Here is a 19,253-nt window from a genome sequence, read left to right as displayed (position 1 = left end):
GATCATACTTGTAAAACCCAAACCATCCCAACAGAAATGTAGAGCAAACAGCTCCTTTTCTTAATTCTTTGAACTTTGTTATTGACAATCTACTGCCTTCAAGTAATTTCTAGCCAACCTCCTATGATTTATTGAGACCTATAAGCTTTGTCATGTTCATCTGTTCCTCAAAGAGATTCTAATGACAAAGATTTCTTCTACCTTTCCTTCCTCCCTCTCTCCCTACCTCCCTTCCTTTTGTGCAATACTGGTGATGGAAACCAGGGGTACTCTACCACTGAACTACATCCTGAGCCCTTTTTATTTTTCATTTTGAGACAGAGTCTCATTAAGTTGCCCAAGTGGGCCTTGAACTTGGCAATCCTTCTGCCTCAGCCTCCGGAGTCAGGGATTACAGGAATGTGTCAGTGTGCCCAGCTTATACTCAGCTCTAGGTCGTGTGGACATTTTTCAAATTGCTATCTAGTCTAGTTGCTGGACATGGCAGAAACTTATCCCAGGACCTGCTTATTTTTCTGGCTACCATCTGTAATGGCTCAATAAACAAATGCTTTTATTTCAGAACTCAAGAGTATTGATTTAACATCCATGGTACAGATGAAATAAGATTTTCTAGAGTAAAAAGAATAAATGCAGTATAGACTACTCTATTAGGAGGACATGGGAAAAAGAAATTGTCAGAGTTGTATGAATCTGTCATGGAAAAATCTGCCTAAACTAGTGGCTTTGACTGCAGTTGGAATGTTATTTTTAATTTTGTATCTTACCCCCTCCCATCTCTGACAAATCGCATCCCAGACACCTCTGACTTCTCCCATTCTCTTCCCCACTTCCCTACAATGTTCTGAAGAAAGGAACTTTTTGAGGATAGATGCTTTGTACCACATCTCAGAAGTCAACTTTAAGATAATTGCAACGGAAGCAGCTTTTAATCAACTGACAGGCAGCTTTAAGAAAATTAACGAGGACAGAATCTTAGGAAGGAATAAATCATTTCTGATAACAAAACTGTCTCTCTTTTATCCCAATCTCCCCTTGAAGAAATAGTACCCTTATAGGATACAAAAATAAAACATCTTTATTTTTGGTATTTGCCTCTCTCAAGGCCAGACAATTTGAAGAGGCAGCTCAGTTCCCTCAGATTTCTGACTACCCTGGATTCAACTAGAGTTCTGGGTCACTTTTGAAAATTAACTTAAAAATCTAGGAATGATTAGGATTATATCACAGGCTAAATTCAAGGGCAGGGAGGAAAGGAGTCATAGTGAAGATTAGATACTGAAGAATAAAGGCAGGACAGGTCAGAAGAATTGACATATGTGAAGTTATATAAATGATGGTCAGGGCTGATGGCACCAGGCACCCATCCTGCCCCAGGACCGATGAGCACTCTGGATGCCAACGCTTTTCTATGGTTTATTTTAATGAATCTTTAATAGTTAGCATAACCAGGCTATGTGAAGATGGCTGTGAAACAGTAAAATTAAAAGCAAGCCAATGCATGTTTATGGCTAGGGTAACACTAAAATATACATTAATAGGTATCTGATAGGATATCCCATCCAAGGATAGGAGTGAATTGAACACTAGGAAAAGGGACTCAAGAATAATCCTTCAAGAAGTCAGGTCTGGGGGCTGGGCTTGTGGCTCAGTGGTAGAACACTTGCCTACTATGTGTGAGACACTGGGTTTGATCCTCAGCACCACATCAAAATAAATAAAATAAATGTATTGTGTCCCTCCACAATTAAAACACACACACACACACACACACACAAATAAAAGAGGTCAGGTCTGCCAGGTATGGTGGTACATGCCTATAATCCCAGCATCTTCGGGAAGCTGAGGCAGGAAGATTGCAAGTTCAAGGCCAGTCTCAGCAACCTAGCAAGACCCTGTCTCAAATTTAAAAAATAAAAAAGGGCTAGGGATATAGTTTAGTGGTAAAGCATCTATGCGTTTAATCCTTGGTACCTTAAAAAAAATTTTTTTTAAACTTGCATTAAAAAAAAAAAGAAAGAAAGGAATATTCCTTCAGATAAAGAAGGAAATGCAGAGATGAAGATATTACTGCTCAAACTTTAGGCCAGGGCTGGGGAGATAGCTCAGTCAGTAGAGTGCTTGCCTTGCAAGCACAAGGCCCTGGGTTCCATCCCCAGCACTGCAAAAAAAAAAAAAAAAACCAGAAAAAAAAAACTTTAGGCCAAAAGAGATCTGCATTCCTGCATGGAAGCAAACAGATATGGGCTTCCAGTTTAGAGTATGAGTAAAGTCAACTGTGGGCAGGTAAGAATGTTAACCAGAACTGGGAAAAGGCCTCACAGCACTAGTCCTTATGCTCCTCTAGGTACCATCAATGAAACGCTACCATAAGCAGCTCAGAGCAGGAGACACCCATTCATTTCTTAATTGTCCAGAAATATCGGAAAGATCTGTGAGTTGGACCCAGAGAAGTAAATCAGATGACAGTCTACCACTGAAAAGCAGAACTCTTAAGGCCAACAAGGGAGGAGGAGAGAGGAAGGGGAAGGGGATGGGTATCAATCTGCATGGGTATTACTCAGCCCTTGAATAAATTTTTATCATGTAGCCACAAAGTTCTCAATAAAATTGACCCTTATGTATTTGAGGCTTTCCCTTTAAGAACACAATGCTGTTCCACGAAGAAAGGGGAGCTAGACTGCTTTTTGTCCTACAGCTTCTTCTCCCAACAAAGTCAAATGACAGTGTCCTTGTTCATCACTTTAGCCACAAAATGGCCAAAGAGAAAAGTAAACCAGAGGCCATGAGTTGAGTTCCTAGTGCCTCTAGGATCTGCAGGGTTTATATAATGAGGATTCTTTTCCAATTCTTTTTTTTTTTTTTAAACTGTGTGAGTTTTTTTAATGAAAACTTTATTTATTATGTGGTGCTGAGGATTATACCCAGTGCCTCACATGTACTAGGCAAATGCTCTACCATTAAGCCACAACCCAGCCCCTCCTTTTCCACTTCTTAATAAACCATTTTTATGCCCACAATCCCCACCTGTTGGGGAGGGGAGGCCATCTATCTGGAACAAAGAATACCTACCTGTTGATTCCTGTGATGAAAGCACTAACCCTTATTCTTGCTTCCTAGCTCAAAATGTGCTAACACTACCCACCTGATCCTATCCCAGTTGCTGACTTTTGCCCCATGACACAGTACTTCCTGCAATACAAACTAGAACAGTCGGGTATATAACTATTTCAGGCTTCATTTGTAATTTTGTATTTTTATTATGCTTTTACTTGGTTACAACCAAAGTTATTATAATGTGCAAGTTGTCACTATTTTAGAAAATTAATTGCAGTTTTCTGTTACAATATTGTGCCTGTTCCAATTAGAAAATGAAAGCCGAGAGGAACACAGGCAGTTTAGTGTTTTGAGAATTCAGCAAAACTTCAGATCAGCAGTCTCTAAAGCCTAACTTGAAAACAAAACAGAAATTAACAAAAAGCCCTCACTGGCTCAAGTGAAAGGAGTCAAACAGAAGACTCTGAGTCATAGAAAACAGCATATCTAGACTGGAGGGATCTCCAAAGGACAGAGGGAGGGAAGTGAGAAAATAAATGCTGGATTGATTTTTCCTGATTTGCCAAAATTAAGAGAGTGAGCACTAAGGCTGGTTTCAGTAAAGAGAAGGGGAAGACCAAAAGGATCCTAAATTGTAGAAATAAGGACAAAAATTAAAATGTCAATACATGGGAAAGAAAGGACTCCTACACATATAGACAGTTGAGGGAGAAACCTGGAAAGCACATCTGGGAAAAGATGGGACATGAGGCACAGACAACCCAAAAGCTGAGTCTGGTAGGAAAGAGAACACAAACACTACTATGCCTGCAAAAAATCAGCAAAGGATCAAAGCATCAGATGCACAAAATCCCAAGCTAACTATCCCTGAGACCCTGACGCAGTATTTCCACCTTGCTGTAAGGCTGAGGGCAAAAACCTAAAATGAAGGAAAGAAGATATTAAGAAGAATAGCTCTCAAATGTGTACCAGAATTATCTAAGAAACTTGTTTTAAAAATACACATACTGCTCACATTCTTATTTTCACTTTAGTTCTGAGGTGAATCTGTATTTTAACAAGGACCCCAGTTTGAGAAGCACTGATCCAGAAGTCTGAAGAAATGCTTAGAATTAAGTGCACCAAGGTTAACTGCAATTACTAATTCATTTTGGAAGAGTTTCACATGGATTGTGTAAGAGATATTCTCTTAGGGAGAGATGTCACTTAGTGAAAATTAAAATAAATCAATACCCTGGAGGATGTTCTCCTGGGAATGAATGTTGGCCCACAAGTTCACCTCTCTGAACATTACCACAGTGACTTCTAAGAGGTAACACCAAAGAGGAGGGAATGCTGGGAAGAGAAGTCCCTTACCCACACAACTACTCCCTCAAGGCCAGAGTTGACAATAGGGATGCAGACACCACCAACCCTTAGCTGTGCAGAAGGAGATAATCTGCATTCCATTAAACCCTCTCTCTGTTCTAGACAAAAGTTCACTGGTGCCTTAACCAGTGTTACAGCACAAATACACACACAAGCTATTGTCTTCCTGTCCATCAAAGTGTAAATTCAGGGACATCTTGTTGGTGCTTTGGTGCCCTTGGGCATGAGGACAACTAAGACCTGGAAAACTATAAGTCTTCCTGTGACAAAGGTTTAGTCAGACTTGGTAGACACCAGGTGGGGCAAAAGCTTCGTGAGATGCCTTGATCCTGTCTCTCAGATGAGAGGAACATTTCTCAAACAGAAACTTTTTTTTCAGCTACTTCAGCTCCCTTGCCTAGTGGCAAATGGTCCCTCCTGAGAATTAAATATTCTCTCTGGGAGGTCTCAGAAATAGCTCTTTTCATGAGGCATACAGCTGGCTGGTGGCCATGAGCCCCTCAGCAGGACACCAATGGACTAAGTGGTTTACCACCTCTCCTCAGCAGAGTTCTCCAACAGCACTTCCTCAGTGCCAGCCAATATATGACAAAAGAACCCACCATCCTGGCTTCTACTTTGTAGCTGGTCCCCTTAGCCAGATGTTTTTGGCTCCTTATGAAAAAGAGAAACCTTGCTAGGATGGAGGATTGGAAGGCTGTGCCCAGGAGTTGGGCAAGAGGCCTGGCTTTCAGGAGAGGCTGGGGATGTCTATTGGCATTACTGAAATCAAATCCGTAGACAACTTTTTCACAATTGGGCAGGAAGGGGTAGAATAGCAGCTGTCAGGGCTAGGATTCTGGGTGGTGAAGGGCAGATATCAGGCTCTTTTACTCTCCAAGACTGCTTACGATAAGCCAAAGATTAATTAGCTAAAACAAAACTTCCATCCCCCAATACCCAGAGAAGAAAAAAAGTTTCACAAACTTCCATGATCATCTCTCCTTCACCCGACACCAAGTATTTTCAGAGTCATATGGAATTGAGGAATCAGAACTTTCCCATCATATGATGTCAAGAGCAGTGACTAGGGGCTGGGGATATAGCTCAGTCGGTAGAGTGCCTGCCTTGAATGCACAAGGCCCTGCGTTCAATCCCCAGCACCAAAAAAAAAAAAAAAAAATGCAGTGACTGCCTTGTTTCTGCCCCTTTCAGAGGCTTGCAGGGATGGGTGCTACTTGTAGTTTTACTAGTTACCATCTAGAAATATTAATGAGGATGATTTTCTTGAGATTCTCTTTCATTCATTCAGTTGCTACTAAATGTCAGGTTCTCTATTAGGTACTTCAGAAAGAGAAAATAGACATGTCTCTGATCTTGAGATAAATCTAAGATTGGAGATCAAAATGAAACTGGTAAGGGCAGTTTGACGTGATGAGTATTAACCTAAGACTATGTATAGGTACAGTGGTCGCACATGGAGGAGGTGATCAGTTCTAAAAAGGAAGATGCCAGAGAAGGGGAAGAGCTCACAGGCAGTTGTAGATACCTGAGACAAGGACATTCAAGGTTAAGGTGCTCTGGCAAGAAAATGCCTTATCAAATTCAAGGAGCCTGAAAAGCAGTTTGCATAATCAGCTAGAATATATCTAAAAGGAGAGAGGTAGAAGAGGCTAGAGAATCAAGGACCACATCAGGCTACCACCATCTCTAGAATTTTCTTAAAAAAGCAAAACAAAACCTTCCCATTCCAGGCATTCAACAAGCACCTACATGCAGAGCACTAAGTGAGGGACCCTGGGGGATATGCCCTTAAGGAGCTTACGCTACACCAAATTGGGCAGATTAAACATACACAGCACACGACTGAAAAATACAAAAAATATACCAACAACTGCATCAAACTACAAAAGACACAGATGACAAAAAGTACTGAGGGAATTAATTCACAAGTTCTTAAGACTGCAGCAGAGCTTAAATACTATCTAATTAGAGAACTGTTCAAATGCTTGACTCCCCTTCACAAAACCCTGGCCAAATGAGCCCCCATGGGATATAGGAAGCTCATTCAGGCACATTAGTTTGGCTGAGTGCAAAGGCCACTAACCACACAATGCCCAAAAAGCTTTTATGGAAATACAAGACAGGTATACTTTAGATAAGAGAGGGCCCTAAGCAGGGCCTTTTCTCCACTGGTGAAATGCAAGGGACAATTAAAGACAGAGGCTGACTACAGTCTTTATCCTCCATCACAATTATGATTTCGGGGTATATGGTCACATTTTATAGTGTGCTTTCTCAAAAAAAAATTTTTTTTAAAAGCACAAATATTTCATTGAGTCCTTTATGGACCTCTGTACTTAAAAAGTTTCAAGTGGAGGTAAGAACGTTTTTAAATTTATTCTTTCTCTGAAGATACTCTCAGGCCTCTGGGGGACCTAGCTCATTATTTAGGGTGTGAGAAAACCCATGTCTCTCAATAGTCTAGAGCTCCCCGAAGTGAGGCCTGCTGGTTCTGGATGGACTGGACTGGGGCCCTTTGCTCTTTATGACCATGACAGCTCTGCTTTCAGCTGGGAGATCACACCATTTATCCTTCACTATCCTCCCAAGCCCAAGAAAGCTGTATACAATGCAATGGCACTCACCCTCATGGAGGTCTCACCACCGTGGGCCTGCTGCAGCCTGAAGACCTGAGCCACCATGTGCTCTGTGGAGGGGTGCAGCAGGATTCTTCGGGAAGCCAAGCCCACCATTACATACCGGCCCATTGGGGACAGACTCACCGAAATGGCATTGGGACCTGAGGGACAACAGAACAGAGACATATCCCAGAGTTCTTGCCATTCCAAGAAAACACACTCCTAGTCTTTTCTCCAATCGTCATAATGGTTTGCTCACCCTGGGGTTATCTCATAGGATTGTAGTAAATATAAAATGAGAAGACATACTTGTATTAAGTACAGTGTCTGACACACAGAAAGTTCTTAATAAATGCTAACCATGGTTACCATGTAACTACATTAAAAAACTGGTATCATTCTATAAATAGTTTTGAAATCTACTTTTTTTCACTTAATACATTATGAATGTTTCATTATCATTAAATATTCTTAATATTCTTCTGAGAGCACTTTTTTGTTTGCCTCAGTATTGGGGATTAAACCCAGGGATACTTTACAACTGAGCCACATCCCCAGCCATTTAATTTGAGACAGGATTTCACTAAGTTGCTGAAGCTAGCCTTGAACTTGTGATCCTCCTGATTCAGCCTGAGACTTTTTTCTTTTCTTTTTGTTACTGTGGATTTAACGAAGGAGCATTTAATCACTGAGTCACATCCCCAGCCCTTTTTATTTTGAGAAAGGGTCTCACTAAGTTGCTTAGGGCCTTGCTAAATTGCTGAGGCTGGCCTAGAACTTGTAATCCTCCTGCCTCAGCCTTATGATTACATGTGTCACTGTGCCTGGCCTCTGAGAGCATTTATAAGGCTAACTGTATTCTATCCTATTATTACATCATCATTTATTTAAGCCACTCTTTAAAAAAATCCCTTAAAGCAATAATCGGACATTTTTCTGTATGATAAAAAATATTGCTGTCAACATCCTTGTATGTAAATCTTTGCATAGGACTTTAATTCCTTAGAAGTAGGATTTTTGGATCAAAGAGCACACATACTTGCAGGGGGGAGGGCTTTTTTTTTTTTGGTACCAGGGATTGAACCCAGGGGTGCTTATCCACTGAGCCACATCCTCAGCCCTTTTCTATATTTTCTTTACAGACAGTATCTCACTGAGTTGTTTTAGGACCTTGCTAAATTGCTGAGGCTGGCTTTGAATTTGAGTTCCTCCTGACTCAGCCTGCAGAGCTGCTGGGCTTACAGGCGTGCACCACCATGCCTGCCTTTGCAGGGCTTTTAATGCCAAACTGCCTTGCAATATGTATGTGTGCTCAGTTCTCCATACCATGACCAAAACGCTCCTTCCCTGCTCCCAGCATCGTAACAGGAGCACAGTTGTGATGCTGCTGCAGCAGACAGGACTACTTATTCTGATATTCTTCTGCAACGCTACTAGCCAAAGCTCCTGCAATGCAAGCTTTCTCTGGCTTGTGCTCCAGTGAAGGCAGGGGCAGTGTGTGACCATTACTCTCACCCAAGCCATGCCTCACCTAGGAATGCCCATGCCATGGCACCAGCGTCCCTCTGTCATTAGGTTGGGCTTCCTATCCCTTACCAAATCGCTTGGTGTAGAGCATTTCACCCAGGTTATGGGGGGCCAGGGAGTATACTGCCAGGATGCCTTCATCAGGAAAGCCCCTCTGGCTGCTAGGGATGAAAGCTGCCAGGAGCTGGCCATCTGCAGAAATGTCACAGCTGGCATCATTGTAGATCTTGCAGTTCTGCACCAGCACATTCACGGAAGCTGCATCAGAGAAAGAAAGAGGAAAAGAAACTGAGTTTATGCTGTGAAAAATTCTGAGACCAAGAAAATTTGGGGCCTTCCTTAGGGCCTGAACCTATTCAAACTGAAATGTCAGGGAACAGGATACATGAGAGGCAGTAAAGATGTCTTTCCTAACACTTCAGTAGATACTTCCGGATGTTCACATCACAGTTACCTACTGAGTTGTTTTAGTTCACACTTAGGAAACATCACTTGAGAGATCAAGTAAGGAAAAACTTACTAAAAATTTTAGCAGAGAGCTTTCCCAAACTGTTACTGTCCAGAAGATCAAAACCAAGATGCATGAAAACATAAACCCAATGACTCCAAGAAAAAGCAGAAGCAGGTATAGCTTTCCAGGGTGGGAAACTTACTACCTGCTGTGTGATCTCAGAGAGGGAAGTGGTCTCACAAATTTGAATCTTTTCTCTTTGCTAATACTAATCCTTAACTCCACAAAGAGGGGATAAAGAGAAACAAAGCCCAGTCCTGTCTGGATGGCTGGGGCTCTTTTTGTTTCTCATTACGCTATTTTCTCCATATCATGAACCAATATACATAGGCCGAACTAGTCCACACTTAGCAGTTACTCAGATTAAAGCATAGCACTGGCCAGACAGTAGGCTCAGCCTGCTAAGAGAGCAGGATGGGGGCTGTGGACATGTATGTTTGTGAGAATCCACTCCATATGACAGGACTATTGAGATGTTAGCCAGCATGGGAACTGCAACTGCATGCCTGGTATTGGTTTGTATCTGAACCCCTCTGTAAGTCCTACGTGTGATTTCCTGCCAGGACATAGTGTCTTACCCTTGATATGAGATGTATACCATGGGTACAGGCAGAACAGAATAACACACTCAAAGCTCCTCTGGGCTTTGTCCCACTTAGATCTACTGCACGTAAAGTGACTTTTTACTCTGTCTCCTATTTGACGGAGATACCAATTGTCAGAGGCATCAGAGGCATTATGGTTAAAAAAAAAAAAAAAAAAAAAGAGCCAAGCTTAGCTCCCTCACCAGGTTTTAGGTAATCTACTCCAGTAAGCAAACAGACAAGACTGGGAAGTCAAGAGCAAGTTTCCCTAGGAAATCAGCCCAAGGAAAACAAAACAAAGAGTTGATTTTCCAGGGCTCATGGGATCAGAGACTCAGAATAATCTACAAAACTCTGCATTTGTTCCTCTTTCCCTGTGTTGCTTATGAAGCTACAGAGATGACAGTAAATCAAAAAATACATGAGAACACATTGATTAGGCTGTTGTGCCAACTCTTGGGGGCTGACACCTACAGCACCATTACACATAAAACCGAGGAGGGACCGTTCTGTTTGCTAACTAATAAAATAATGACATCCAAATACTCATGCTATCACCAGTAGGCCTCTATTGCTCAACTCCCAACCCACCATCTGCTCTAGCCTGTATGGCTAGACTTATCTAGTTAGCACTGGGACCGTCTGCTCCTGACACAGGGTCCCAAGCCTTTTGCCAAAAACATGACAAGCTTCTTCTCCTTCTCTGTACCAACACAGGATGCCAGTTGGGGACACAGAATCAAAAGAATTGTGGGAAGCTTCAAGAGTGAGTTCATTTTGGTTTTCTAATCTTGAGGCTGATGCAACCCTCAAAAAGATAAGAAGAGATTAATAATTTAGACTCTACCACTAAAGGCAGGGGAGAGAGAAAAGTAATCGAAAATATTAATCAGGACATGAAAATAAGCAGGGAAGGAGGGGGCCTCTGTGGACTCTAAGATGGTTTTGCAGCTACAGTTTTATCTACCCTTAATGTAGATAATGTTCACTGGATATTTTTTGCTCTTACATAGATCAAGCTCACTGGGTATTAACATGTATTTTGGTCAAACAGAAGCCTATAATGACCCTCAAAATTCTCCACCAATATAAAAAAAAAGCATCTAACTGTTTATTGGGATGATAGGGTGGGAGGAAAGTATATGTAAGGTTTTCCTTCTTCTGGAAAGTTTGGCTTGAAAATCCTAAAAATTGGGCAGATGGACAAAAGCATTTTGTCAGCCTCAATTCCAGGCACTGGTTTGTGTTTCTATTGTGATGATTCCAAGTTGATGGTCATCTTCTAAATTTTGTCCCCTCTTCCAATACTACCCAATTTCAAGTATGTTCCAGGTTACTGTGGTAAGCTGAGAGACATGCAAATGACAAATAAGAGAGAATGCTGAAAATTATAACAGATTCTCTAGTGGCATATTCGGTTTCATGAATTTTGCAGCTAGTGATCCACAGCTGTACTTCTGCAATAATGAAGGGGCTATGATAGGCACAAAGTGATTTGGTAGCTGCATTATAGCAAGCATCACTGTGTATTTACAGCTTCATTTTCATTTCAAAGCTTCAATTAGCAACTTACACTCACTGCTTGTTGTCTATTAATTTCCCACGTGGAAATGGAAATGGTCAGTTACAAAGGTGAATGGTCACTGCTTCACCACTTGTGCAGCTTCCTCTCATAAAGCTGAAATTTTGATGTGTTAATTTATACAAGGAGAGACTTCTTGAATCTCTATTATTTGTTTTCTTGGGCCACAAGAAAGTAATATACTAATGATAAAGGACGACTCATCCTTTTTAGATTCATCAATAATATATGCTGGCAGGAAAATGTGAAGTAGTTCACATGTCAATGAAAATCTTTTTGTGCTCCATGCCTTACTTGCCCATGGTGGTTCATAAAGTGGAGCAGGCATCACAGTCACTTGAAGGCAATATCAAAATACTGACTGCTGGAGCAGGGCCTGAGAATTTGCATTTCCAACAAATTCCCAGGTTTCCCTGATGTTGCTGGTCTGGGACCACACTTGAGAACTCAGCAAATGGCTTTCACTTCCATGAAGTGGAAAGGATGAGGAGACAGTTAGGTAGCTAAGAATGAAATAAAGGCTAGGAAAGAAAACATTTCTCAAATCAAAACTGCTGAAGAGTTTCAGGGGGCAGTTCCAGAGGGAGAAAGAAGGGTGTAGGAGATAGCAGGAAGCCATGTTCCAGACTCTGCAATGCAATCTTCTCACAATTAGAAATGATTTCCAAGTGAAAAAACCCTAGTGGGGAATGGAGGGGGTAGAAAATACTGATGCCTTGAGGAGCAGATGGCTCTACCTTCCTATCAGCTCCATAAATTATAAACAAATACCTTGTACCAAGATCAATGGGTAGCCTGTTGATGGCTGTCCAAATGAAGCCATGGGGGTGACTAGCAGTTGAAGTGCCTTTGCAAATGCATTATGTACTGATTTGGAAAATCCAAGGGGGTTGAAATCAGCAGGAAATTTTCCTCTTGGTTATCTCTGAACCCCTCTGATTTCGGTAGAGATCAGAGTTCCAGATGACACTAAGCATCCCTGAAGGCACCCATCACTACATCCCTTGTGGTATCTGCCCCACATTACTTATGCACTGGATTGCTTAAGGTCTATTCTGCCAGGAACCCTAGTGACCAAATCATGCACCTAATAAATGTTTATTCTTGCCAGGCACAGTGGTGCACATCTGTAACCCTAGCAACTAGGGAAGCTGAGGCAGAAGGACTGCAAGTTCAAAGCCAGCTTCAGCAACTTAGTAAGACCCTGTCTCAAAATAAAAACTAAAAAGAGCCAGGGCCATGGCTCAATCCTTGGTATATGCGTGCACATATGCATATATACACACATACATACAAAAAATTTACTCTTAAAAATTACATTGAGCTTATGGCACATGCCTGTAATTCCAGAGACTCAGAGGGCTGAGGCAGAAGAACCACAAGTTCAAGGCTGGCCTCAGCAACTTATTTTTTATTTCTCAAAATAAAAAGTACTGGAGAAAAGCACCCCAGTGTTCAAACCTCTCTACCAAAAAAAAAAAAAAAAAAAAAGTTGAATTTAATGTTCTATTTTTTTTTGTGAAAGCAGTTTCAAAATTATCTATGCATAAGGCCCTATTCATAAACTTCTGAACTCTTTGCAGATTCATAAAACCTCTAATGTTAAGTGAGAGAAACACATGGTAAGAATCTTTAGCCTAACTCCAGAAAAGGGTGAAATGCAATTCAGATTATGTCAGATGACCAGCAACTTGGTGGCTGCTGAACCTATGCGTAAAATTCAGGATCTCAGTTCCCAGGTCCAGGTTGTTCTAAAGGTAGGAAGTAGGCAACTTTGAGAAAAAAAAAAAAGTGTGAATGATACAAACCTCAGGTAAAAGTAACTTCATTCTAGAGAATAATACCATGAAAAGGACATTGGCCATTATAACATATATGTGTCCTGAACTCCTAGAATTCAGGATTTTCTCAAGGATCAAACTCTTAAAAAAAAACCCTGGTACTGGGAATTGAACCCAGGGTGCTTAACCACTAAGCCACATCCCCAGATTTTTTTATTTTTTATTTTTATTTTTTTATTTTTTGCAGTGCTGGGGATTGAACTCAGGGCCTTGTGCTTGCGAGTCAGGCACTCTACCAACTGAGCCATATCCCCAGCCCTGCTTTTTATTTTGACACAGGTCTCACTGAGTTCCTCAGGGTCTCCCCAAGTTGCTGAGGCTGGCTTTGAACTTGTGATTCTCCTGACTCAGCCTCCAAGCCTGTGGGATTACAGGCTTGCAGTCACTCCCCACCACCCCACATATACACACATAAGAACACTTTTAAAATGCAGAATTCTAACAATTCAAGTGATTTAAATAAAGAGAGAAAGGAAAGTCATAACTAACTGATCGTATCTGGTTGTACATGATGCTCTCTGATAAGCTCAGGTTTTACAAGTCATGTTCAGTGATGGAAGAGGGGAACACAGAACCAATGACCAATAAAAAAGAAAATGACAGGAAGTTGTAGTGTGAATGAAATGAAGCTTGCAAAAATTTTATTTGTTTGTTTGTTTATAGTACTAAGGACTGAACAGAGGGTTGCTCTGTCATTGACCTACATCCCAAGCTCTTGTTGCTTTTATCCCAGTAAATGATTTACAACATAAATAGAATTAAGACAAAAATCACATAGTTATTTCAACAGACAGAGGAAAGCATTCAACAAAATCCAGCATCCATTCATGATAAAAACACAGAAGAAACTAAGGACAATAACAACTTACTTCAACATGATAAGGGTTATGTATGACAAACCCAAAACCAACATCATAGAGAATGGGGAAAAACTAAAAACTTTTCCGTTAAAACCCCTAACAAGACAAGGATGTCCATTCTCACCAATGCTAGAAATTCAAGCCAGTAATTAGGCAAGAGAAGGAAATGAAAGGGATAAAAATAGGAAAGGAAGAAGTCAAATCATCACTGCAGATGATATGATCCTATACTTAGAAGATGCAAAAAGCTTTACCAGAAGACTGCTGAAGCTAATAAACTCAGCAAGAACAGGTTACAAAATAAACATACAAAAATCATTAGCTTTACTATATACCAGTAATGATATTGGTATCATTATTAAATGATGGTATTCATTTAAATAATGAATCTCCTAAGAAAGAAATTAGGAAAACAAACCCAACTACAATGCCCTCAAAAAAACAAAATCTAAGAATAAATCTAACCAAGATGAATAACCTCTAAAATTAAAACTATAGAACACTGAAGAAAGAAATTAAAGAAGACACAAGAAGATGGACAGACTTCCCATGCTCATGTATTGGCAGAATTAATATTGTTAAAATGGCCATATTACCAAAAACAACATACAGGTTCAATGCAAAACCCAACAAAATACCAATGACATTCTTCACAGAAATAGAAAAAAACAAAAACAGTCCTAAAATTCATTTGGAAGAATAAAAGGCCCAGAAAAGCAAAAGCAATCTAAGTCAAAAAAGCAATGCTAGAAGCACCACCGTAATACCTGACTTCCAATTACACTATAGAGCTATAGTAACAAAAACTGCATGGTACTGGCATAAAAATACATAGATCCATGGTACAGAATAGAAGACCTAGAGACAAATCCACACACATAGTCATCTGATTTTTGACAAAGTGTCAAAAACATACACTGGAAAAAAAGGCAGTGTTTATAAAAAATGATGAAAAGAAAAAAATAGTTATCCAAACATAAAAGAATGAAACTAGATCCTTATCTCTTATCCTGCACAAAAGTCAACTTAAAATGAATTAAAGACCTAGAAATTAGATCAGAAACTATGCAACTACTAGAAGAAAATGTAGGATCAACATTCCAACAAAGATAACTTCCTCAATAGGATTCCTAAAGCTCAGAAAATAATACCAAGATTAATAAATGAGATGGCATCATATTAAAAAGCTTCTGCATAGCAAGGGAAATAATTAAGACTGTGAAGAGAGAACAGACAAATGATAAAAGTTTTGTTAGCTACTGTTCTGACAAAGGGTTAATATCCAGAATATATAAAGAACTCAAAAAACCTAACACCAAAAACCAAAACTAAAACCAAAACAAACAAACAAAAAAACCCAATTAATAAATGGGCAAGCTGGGTGTGGTGGTGCATGCTTGTAATACCAGTGACTTGGGAGGTTGAGGCAAGAGGATCTTGAGTCCAAAATGAGCTTTAGTAACTTAGCAAGACCCTGCCTGTAAATAATAAATATAAAGAGTCGGGGATATGGCTCAGTGGTAAATTGCTCCTGGTTCAATCCCTGCTACCAAATAAATAAATAAATAAAAATTTTAAGTAGGTGAAAGAACTTAACAGACACTCCTCAAAAGAAAAAATGCAGAGCTGGGGAGATAGCTCAGTTGGTAGAGTGCTTGCCTTGCAAGCACAAGGCCTGGGTTCGATCCCCAGCACCACAAAAAAAAAAAAAAAAAAAAAATGCAGGGTTGCGGTTGTAGCTCAGTGGTAAAGCAGTAGTCTAGCATGTGTGAGGCACTGAGTTTGAGTCTCAACACCATGTATAAATAAATAAATAAATAAATAAATAAATAAATAAAATAAAGGTCCATTGACAATTTAAAAAATATTTTTTAAAGGAAAAATGCAGGGCCATGGCTGTGGCTCAGTGGTAGAGCACTTGTCTCACACATGCGGGGTACTACGTTCCATCCTCAGCACCACATAAAAAATAAAGATATTGTGTCCATCTACAACCAAAAATATTAAAAAAAAAAAAAGAAAGAAAAAATGCAAGTAGTCAACAAATATATGAAAAACTTTTCAATCCTAAAGAATTAAGGTCATCTCCCCAGAATTAAAAAAAAAAAAAAGAATTAAAATCAACACACTATACAGATACATGGCATACTCATATTATGCAGCAGCACAATTCATAAGTCAAACTATGGAAATAGCCTAAGTGTCAATGGATAAACAGGTTAAAAAATGCAGTATGTATGCACAATGGAGTTTCATGCAGCCATAGAGAAGAATAAAATCACATCATTTCCAAGAAAATGAATGGAACTTGAGCACATTATGTTAAATGAAATAAGCCAAACTCAGAGTCAAGGGTCATATGTTTTCTCTCATATGTGGAAGATAGAGAGAAAAAAGAAAAAGAAAGGTGTGGGGAGAGGGGTGGGGGAGGATCTCATGAAAATTGAAGGGACATCAGTAGTGTAAAGGAAAAGGACCAAAGGGAGGGAGGAAGGGAGAAAAAGGGAACACACTGGGGAATGATCTTGGCCAAATTATATTGTTAAATCACATGCATGTACAAATATGTAACAACAGATTCCACCATTATGTATAATTATACTGCACCAATAAAAATATGGAAAAATAAAACTAAAAAAAAAAAAAAAGAATTATGACAATACATAGTTTCACACAATCATGGCACAATTTCCAAGGAAAAGACATGATGGAATAGCTAACACATTGATCATTTATTATACGAAGCACCACGCACTGCTCAAAGTACTTGATATGCATTAATTCATTTGATTCTCATAACAATCCTATGAGGTTTGCATTATTACAATCTTTATTTATAGACAAAGAACTTAAGTGTACAGAGAGATTCACTACCCAAAGTCACAATCCTAGATGGTACCTGAGTTAAGATTTAAACTAGTGTAGCTCAATAATTATGTACTTAAGCCAGGAGCAGTGGCACATACCTGTAATCCCAGTGACTCAGAGGGCTAAAGCAAGAGAACCACAAGTTCTAGGCCAGCTTCAATAACTTGGTGAGACCCAGTCTCAAAATAAATATCTCAGTTATCAAAGAAGTTATTAGAAGGTTATCAAAGCAGTCATTGCTCTTTTATGTTTGGCTGGGGGGAGTATCAGACTCAGATTTTTAAAGGGCAAAGAAAGGTAAGTAAGGGTTCCCTTTGGCAGCACATACACTAAAATTGGAACAGAGAAGATTAGCATGACCCTTGCATAAGGATGATATGCAAATTCATGAAATGTTCCATATTTTTAAAAAAAGGGGGGTTTGGGTAACTCCATTACTGTGTTTCCAGTTACTATTTAAACTGCTCCAGACAAAATAGGAGGAAAATAAAGTTATATTTATAATACAAATATAAATATTTCTGGCTTCAATTTCTAGTATCAATCAATCAATGGGATGTGGCTCAGTGGTAGTGTGTCCTTGCATTAAGCCCTAGTACTGCAACAAAACCACAAGTGTATAAAATGGAATGGAGGGGGTAAAATTATCATCATCTCCGGGTAGCATACTTAGATAAACCATGAGATTTAACAAAGTAAACACTATAATCAGCAAACAAATGCAGTATGATAGTTAAGACTTAAAAATTATCTTACACCAATAAACTTAAGAAATATATAGGATTTATATGAAGAAGACTTTAAAAAACATTCCTATGAATACAAGAGAGATTTAGATAAAATGAAAATCGTACCATGTTGTAAGGTAAGATAAAGATATCAAATCTCCTTAAATATTTATATATATTTTGATTATACTACCAGGTTTTATTTTTTAAAATTTTAAATATAATTTATTTAAATTTTTTGGTGCTCATGATTGAACCCAGGGGCATTTAAACAGTCATATCCCAGCCCTTTTTTATATTTTATTTAGAGACAGGGTTTCATTGAGTTGCTTAGAGATTCACTAAGGTGCTCAGGGTGGCTTTGAACTCTTGATCCTCCTGCCTCAGCCTCCAAAGCTGCTGGGATTACAGGTGTGCACCACTGCATCCATCCCTACACTACCAGATTTTGAGAAGGCATAAAAAGGTGGTTTTAATGTTCATATCAGATACAAAAATACAAGAGTAGTTTAAAAAAATACAAAAGTAGAAAGGAAAACTTGGATTAAAAAATAAAATAACAAGAACCTACTTCTACCAGATTCTAAATCTTCTAAAATGAAACCTGCACTGGGCAAAGTGGCACATGCTTGTAATTGCAGCAACTTGAGAGGCTGAAGCAGGAGGATCAACAAGTTCCAGGCCAGCCCCCACAACTTAGAAGACCCTGTTTCAAAATAAAAAATGTATAAAGGGGCTGAGGAGGCAGCTCAGTAGTTAGCATCCTGGTTTCAACTTCCAGTACCACAAAACATAAAAAGACAATGAAATCCATGTGGAACTCCCCAAGAACAATCAGCTCACTATACTAGAACAGCCAGAAATATATCTGAATACACATAGGAAATTAATAGCATGATGAAAAATGACATGACAAATCAGTGGAAACAAATGGAATATTAATAGGGTGGGACAAATGAGGAGCCATTATAGGGAGAAAGCTAGACCATAGTTTGCTTATTTGGGACTAAGTTTCCTAGTGAATCAAAGATCCAAATGCAAAAAATTAAAATATAAAGTACTAAATGATCTTAATGATAACACAAAAACTAGGAATCATAAAAGGAAAGTTGTATAATTTTGATTTAAAATTCTATGACAAAAATAACCTTCAGCAAAGTCAAAAGATAAATGACAGGTAGGAAACTCTTATTATAAGTTAATTTTCTGATTTATAAAGAACTTCTGTAGAATTGCTGAGAAAAAGACCATTAATACAACAGAAAAAGAGGTAAAGCATGTAGGCAGGTCAAGACAAAGCAGCAAATGGTCAAGTATACAAAGAGGCACACAACCTTATTTGGGACCAATTTAAAATGTGCACATACTATTTCTTATCTATCATATTTGCAAATACACAAAAATTGGATAATATTTTATCAGAAAGAGTTTAGGAAATCAAGTAGTCTCACAAACAGCAGGTAGGAATATCAAGTGGCACAATCTGCACAAAGGGCAATATGGTAATATCTGCCAAAATTACCAATGCACATATTCTTTTCCTCCCTTCTAGGTATTTATCTTATCAATAAGCTTACACATATGCAAAACGACAATGTAGTTTGCAATGTACTTTATATAGCAAAAGGTTGAAAACAACCTAATAGGACACCAGTTAAAAAATGATATGAACACTTATACAATTAAATACTAGGCATCCATAAAAA

The 19,253-nt window shown here is 39.1% G+C and overlaps 1 protein-coding gene across 8 annotated transcripts in view; it reads right to left on the bottom strand.

Annotated features, from left to right (window-relative positions):
* Positions 1–19,253, bottom strand: part of AMBRA1 (autophagy and beclin 1 regulator 1) — a 173,764-nt gene that overhangs the window by 25,126 nt on the left and 129,385 nt on the right. For all 8 annotated transcript variants that reach the window (XM_079103398.1, XM_079103397.1, XM_079103401.1 and 5 more), the window contains 2 exons: positions 8,643–8,831; positions 7,053–7,207 (listed from right to left, as the gene is read on the bottom strand). In XM_079103398.1, the coding sequence (XP_078959524.1) occupies positions 7,053–7,207; positions 8,643–8,831 (344 nt within the window). The remainder of the gene's footprint in view (positions 1–7,052; positions 7,208–8,642; positions 8,832–19,253) is intronic.

This window comes from Sciurus vulgaris (genome assembly GCF_902686455.1).
Source record: "Sciurus vulgaris genome assembly, chromosome: 11".
In the NCBI taxonomy this organism is placed as follows: domain Eukaryota; kingdom Metazoa; phylum Chordata; class Mammalia; order Rodentia; family Sciuridae; genus Sciurus; species Sciurus vulgaris.
The sequence above is the reverse complement of the archived record's forward strand: the minus strand, read 5'-3'. Positions and strand labels throughout refer to the sequence as shown.